A 6,503-nucleotide genomic window follows, 5' to 3' on the forward strand; every position below is an offset into this window, starting at 1 on the left:
CTCTCCGGCTGCACATAGCGGGGCTGTGGGGGGGTTCCGCGGGTGGAACAGGGCCCATCAGCTCCAGGATGGCCGTGGCCCGGCCCCTACATGGGCCCCGCAGCCACCTGTCCCAGTGCCGGAAACGAGAGAGAGCTCTTCCCGGGGTTTGACTATTATTAAATGTGGATCACAGAGGCGGTCACAATTTTAAGTGGCTTAAAAAATTGTCCATATTCAAACTGGCCAGCTGATAGGTTCTGTCAGGTCACAGAGGAAGCTGTAAGCACCCCTTTGCAAGAACATCACTTCCGAGACCATGCTTTGCTAACCCATGACAGAATTTCATGTCAAATCTTGGCTCAGAGATTGAACCTGCACCCCTCCAAACATGTTTTGGCTCCTCTGGAAAGATCAGTATAGTCCAGCTCCTTCCTGCTTAAAATATTGACCCCTTCAGGGGAGGATGCCACATGATGCTGCCAGGATTTCTTACATAAAACTGGGTTTGCTCAGCACCTGGAATGGTCTTGGGTGATGGGGACAGTGAATTTGTTTACCCTGAGTGGAAATATTTCACATTCAGGTATTTTAAGGCACCAAAAGAAACCATATTATGGTTAAGAGTTTGAAGCTTTTTTGACCTATTACACTCCTTTCAGTTGTTCACTCAGTGCAGCTGGTGTAACATGGCTGTAATAACCCTGAAACAATGGGTTGTGGATATTTTGGGCAGTTGCTGACGGCTTGGAAAGATGCTTTTTGGAGGCTTCCTTCAATGTCACCCCCAGTTTTCTAACCACGCTCTCCTTTTAATTTGACATTGTAATAAACCCAGCTGGCTCTGCTCAAGCTCATAACCCCTCGATTTTGGGCAGAAGCAGCCCCTTTTCTTTGCACCTGGCTGCATTTTTGTGGAAAACATCCAGATCTGGTTTAAATTACAGAAAAAAAATTGCTTTATCTGTGGTGTGTGCTATGGCTTATTCCCTCTGTTTCCTGCAGATGACAAAGATTTTGCTGGGATGACCAAGTCTCAGGCTCCCAGCCAGGCATCCTCCTTGCTGCTTGAGCCCAAGGAGGGTTTTTTCCACAGGCAATAAAAGTTATTTTCCTGCATCCTTCCATTCCTTTTATTGCCTTTTGCCCTTGGTGACCTGTGCTGACATCAAAGCAAAATTCAGCTGTTTGAGGTTGGCTTGATCTCAGTTTGAGTAGCATCCGCCCCATCCTTTGTGCCTCCTTCTTCCTGTTTCTCAGTTGTGCAGGTTAAAAAATCCCCCTGGTTCCAGCTCTTTTCTCTGCACCACTTCTCTGGATCTTAAAACTTGATAATAATATGGAGTTGTATTTATTTAGTGTCCCTTGGTGGTTTCCAGCCCCCAGCACTGAGATTGCACATGCTGTGTGTTGTGTGGCAGCATCCCAAGCACCTGAGATCTGTTTTTCATGTGACACCTGTCATCAAGTTGAACTTGCTATGGGAGGTGTACCGTTCCCGAAATCTTTCCTGACTTGCTAAGCTGTGGGGTAACATGGCACATCCTTTGTGTCCTGCTGGGAGACAAGTATGTCTCCTGCTGGCTTGGCAAGTATGAAATAAGTTTTCCTTTTTTGTTTTCTTTTTTTTTTTTCCCTTCCGAAAATGAAGACATTGTACCTAAAAAAGTAAGATGGGCGTGCAGAAAAGTAATTTAAAAAGTGTGCAGCAAAGCACTGAGCTTCAGTATTTCTGCACTCCTTTGCAGGGCTGAGGGATCATGTTTGTTTCTCTCCAAGCACATAGTTGTAAGGAAATTTTATACAGCTTTGAGCTTTGAGTGGTTCAATGAGGCATGTTACATTAAACCTGAGTGCTTTAATTGTTCCTTTCTCCTGGGAGGATTCTGTAGCAGCACCTGTGATCCCCTGCAGCTTTCTTTTGCTGGTGAACTGGTGGCAGATATCCCAGTGAAACTCCTGATGGGCTGGCTGAGCCCTGGCGTGGCAGAGCTTTTGTCTTGATGTTCCATGGACAATGATACAGGAGCAATGTGGTGTCAGGGCTGTCATCTCCTGATAACTCAGTGAGGGTGGTGAGAGCATGAGTGAGGCAGTTCTGTGCCCTGGGGGTGCAGCGTGGGGCTGGGAACCTCTGGGAGATGTGGATATGGGGCTGTGGATGCCACCAGTCATGATAAACACCTCGGCAGAAACGAGGGGGTGTATTCCCTGACACTTCCAGTGTCTGATGTGAGACTTACTCCTGAAAAGTGAACCATTTATATTAAGGATGGAGGCAGAAAATCAATTTTTACCACCTTGGGAAATGAGAACAACAGGCTCTGGAGAAAGACCCACTGCATAGTGACTTACGATCTATTTTTAAGGGATTCCTGCAGGTGTCTGACTCTTGTTTGTGAGCAGCTGTGGGATCTCCATCTCTGCCTTGGTGCTGGAAGATGATGGATTTTGCTTTCTGCCCAGCTTGGACCTGTGCCCTGAGTTTCACGTTCTGCCTCTTCCACCATCTGTTCTTTGCTGGAAGAGCCTGGGTGGCACCTGCAGGGTGATTTTTTTTCTCCAGATATCAGCAGTTAACAAAGTCAGTGCCTGAGCTGACACTGGCAGGACTCCCCCCTCCTTCTCTCTGTCCCTCTCCCAAGCTTTCCCTGGCTCGAGCAATACCTGAGCCAGGCAGGATGTCTCCAGCCTTGTGTGCTTGGCTGGGTGCCTCAGGCACTGCATGCTCTGCTTCTCCTCTCAGGTTTGATCTGGAGCTGTGTAAACCCCGGGCGTGCTTGAAATGAAAATGGGTTTTATCTGCACAATGCAAAACGGGAAATGTAATTATAAAATGGAGGCACTGAGGAAGCAAAGAGAAGGCACATTTAAGTTAAACCCTACAGGACACAAGCTTGTAGTCTTGCATAATCTTTGTATTCAGTTTTCGCCCCAGAGGGAGCTCCTCATAGCCAGCATCTTAGTTTATTTAGTGATAATCCAGTACTTTTGGTTATTTGAGGGTGGGTAGCAGTAGCTGCCTGGCCTCAGGACTAGCCCATGTAGACAGGAGTTAAATCAGCACTAAATCTGGCTGCTCCAGAACTAATCGGAGCATTTTGAGCATGGGAAATCCTCTCATCACAATTTCCCTCATGCTTCTGCCTCCAGGAGCGCCCCCCCCTTTTGCCTTTGGTTTCAGGCTCAATCCTAAGGGTTCTCTGGTTTTTGCCATCCCATATTCTTTGCCAATCCATGCAGGAGTTACATGTGGCTTCCCAATCCTTAACACTTTTTTTTCCTTTTTCTCTCTTCACTCCCTTTGCAAACATTTCCTTTGGCTTTACTCTTTTAATTAGAGTGTTGCTTTTAATCAAACTGGCTTTCCTCCCATTGCCTTTTCTGAAGTGAGACAAAACTCTGTTGGTTGTGTATTTTGAAATCAGCAATATGCCTGTCTTAGCAAATACCACAGCTTCCAACCTTCAAGGTGTTTCATGAGAGATGGCAGCAGCTGGAGTAGATGATTGTGCAGGTCCCTTCCAACTGAACTATTCTGTTTTATGAAGTTATTTTGTAGAGCTGGCAGCTGTGACTGCTCAGGTGGTCTCTCTCAGCCTCACCACTGCAAACTGGCCAAGACCTGTCACAAGCATTGCTCTGGCCCTTTGCAATTTATTTTCCCTCCCACACTTAATCCCGGAAGTGGAAAAATAAGAAGAATTTGGTGGAGTAATGCAAAAATTAAGGTATGCTTGGGGCTTCTGGGTGGAGGGGATGTTTCTGTACGGCAGCTCTTCACACAGTGTGTTCTCATCCTGGTGGCCAGAGCATCCATACAGGTGAGGATCAGGTGGTTTTGTTGAGTGAGGGCAGAAATCAAATTCTCTGTGGTTCTCTCCAGTCTCCCTTTGACATTTGTTATGCGTATTTTGATGAAATATCAATGGTCGTTCTGGACATTGCTGGAAAAGCCTAGTGTTAATTAAAAACTCAGGTTTTGAGGGGTTTATAACTCACTGTGTTAATTTAGAGAATGCTGAAACTTGGCAGATGCTGAAGCAATTTCAGGATCCCAGTCTGCAGGCTCTGCATCTATCACCAGCAGCAGGACATGATATTTCCTAGCAGTAGGATACAATGCTCTAATTCCTTCAATTAGTGTTGCCTGTTTGGAAGCTTTGCTGCTGGAGACAGTGAGGCATCTTCCAAGGGGCTGCTTTGTCTTTCCAGAGCCAAAAGATTTTGTGTTTGTTTGAAGGGCATCAGTCACAGACCTCAGCATGGAGCAATTAGTGAGTCAATTGATTCAAATTAATTTTCAGTAGAGTTTGAGAACACAAAAACCCAATGAATATCTATGTGATTCATTGCCTGTAACTTTATCAAGATTGCTTTTTAATTTTTGGTTTTGGGCAGTCAAGAGATCTGTGATTTCTCCAAAGTTAGATTCTCCTTTCTGACGGGAGCAGCATTGTTGCATTTGAGTGGTAGAGAACAGCAGATCGGGAAGCACATCAGGGGTGAAAACAGGGTGATCTGTAGCCTTTCTGTTCCAGGCTAGAAGGGCCCTGACATGATCATTTAGTGTCTGAGATTGGGGCCAGGCTGGGGGTGAGTAGCTCCTTTTGGGTGGCTTTGGTCCATGCTGAGGGTAGTGGTGAGAGATCCCTTGAAATATTTCACGTTTTGACTTGTCTACGACTCCCAAGCACTTTATTTTAATGAAATAGTGCCCAGCATGCAGAATAACCCAGTGTGTGCTTTGCTTTCAGGTGGTCCTACCCTGACTTTTTCAATAGGTACCGCGTGCTTATGAACAAGAGAGACCTCTCTAAGAACGACAAGAGGCAGATCTGTCAGACCCTGTTGGAAGACCTCATTAAGGTGAGCTGGGACCAGATCTTTGTCAATGATTTTAAAAGCACAGAACTCATGGCTTTGATGTGGTCTGAAATTGCTCCAGCTTCACCTGCTGCTCGTGCAGATGCTTCTGCACCCCAGGCAGCCTGGGAGTTTTCCCAAAAGGAGGGAGTCTTGCGAGGAGGTGGCAGGAGAAAGTGGGACATGGCATGTCTTGCTTGTGGTGAAGAGGAACAAATAATTTCAGTGCTGGTGAAGTCCAGAGTTTGCTGTCACTAGCTGCACATGAATGACTGGCCACTTTAAAAAAATGTGTCCCCCCAGCTCCTCCTTCTGGTTTTGCCTAACCACAGCTGGAGCACATTTCAGAGGTCCAGCCTGGGACAACGTCATGAACCTTAGTCAATCATGAAACGCCTCTTTGCACAGATGAGTGGGAAAAGTGCAGTAAATGCCATATCTTGATGTGTGGAAGACTTTCAATGGCCCTGTGTGGAAAAGGCATCCCACAGATTGGGACTTTTTTACCATAAACTAATCAGAAGGTTTTGCCACCTCTCCTTACCAAAATTTTACTACTTGCTTGTAGGCATTGTTTTTAAATTGCAAATGTGCACGCAAAGGTTTCTTGCTGTTGAGTGGCCCAGAATGTGCCCAGCACCTTAGACAGGTTTTAATGTTTGATCTCTTGTTTTCCTGTGGGATTTTGAGGGATTTACCCAATTGGGTTTCTCTTTTTCCTTTTTGCACCCAGTGTGTCCCTTGGCTGCAGAGTCTTTTGCAGTGCGTGTATGATTTGTAGATGTAAGCATTCATTTTCAAGAAAGAAATCTTTAATCTTTGTGAGAAAGAAATCTTTTTCTGGAAGTGCTCTGGTGTTGCATTTCTAGTCTGGTCTAGTGGAAGGTGTCCCTGCGCATGGCAGGGGGTTTGGATATACATGAGGTTTAAGGTCTCTTCCAACCTAAACAATTTTGTAATTCTGTGATTTCTCTATTTACATGAAACCCAACAAATAAAAAAACAAACAAAAAACCGCAAACAAAAAAACCCGCCAAACCCCAAAACCAAACCAAAAAAACCCTGACCACAAAAACCCAAACCCCAGTAACAACAAAAAAAACCCCAAAGCCAACTTACCAAAAGAACCCCCCACAAACCACAGAAAATCCAACCCAAAACCCCTTCAAAATTTGTGTAAATATATGGAGTTTAAGACTGAGTCCTAGTGCTGCATTCCTTAATGGGTATATATACGCTCAAGTATAGTAAATCTAATAAGTCTAATGATATCTAATAATGTCTAATAAGTCTAATAATCGAGTAAGTCTAGTAATGGAGTCTAATAATATCTTCATTACCCAATTAAGAAGAGATGTGAGTTGATAAATTTGATTCAAAGTGGTGTTTTCACTTTGTATCTACTGATCAACTTAAACAGAAAACAAAAAGAGAACAAGTAATGTTTGCCTTAATTAAATGTAGTTTCTTTTATGCTTTTGAAAAGGATCCAGACAAGTTCCAGTTTGGCCGTACCAAGATCTTTTTCCGTGCAGGCCAGGTGGCATATCTGGAGAAACTGCGAGCAGATAAGTTCAGGGCTGCCACCATCATGATCCAGAAGACGGTGAGGGGCTGGCTGCAGAGGACCAGGTCCCAGAGGCTGCGACGAGCCCCAC

The 6,503-nt window shown here is 45.0% G+C and overlaps 1 protein-coding gene across 1 annotated transcript in view; it reads left to right on the plus strand.

Moving 5' to 3' along the window:
- MYO5B (myosin VB) overlaps positions 1–6,503 on the plus strand; it is a 148,464-nt gene that overhangs the window by 93,094 nt on the left and 48,867 nt on the right. The window contains exons 18-19 of the mRNA XM_017734339.1: positions 4,737–4,848; positions 6,332–6,496. Of these exons, the coding sequence (XP_017589828.1) occupies positions 4,737–4,848; positions 6,332–6,496 (277 nt within the window). The remainder of the gene's footprint in view (positions 1–4,736; positions 4,849–6,331; positions 6,497–6,503) is intronic.

Source organism: Corvus brachyrhynchos, unplaced genomic scaffold (genome assembly GCF_000691975.1).
Source record: "Corvus brachyrhynchos isolate BGI_N302 unplaced genomic scaffold, ASM69197v1 scaffold285, whole genome shotgun sequence".
Taxonomy (NCBI): domain Eukaryota; kingdom Metazoa; phylum Chordata; class Aves; order Passeriformes; family Corvidae; genus Corvus; species Corvus brachyrhynchos.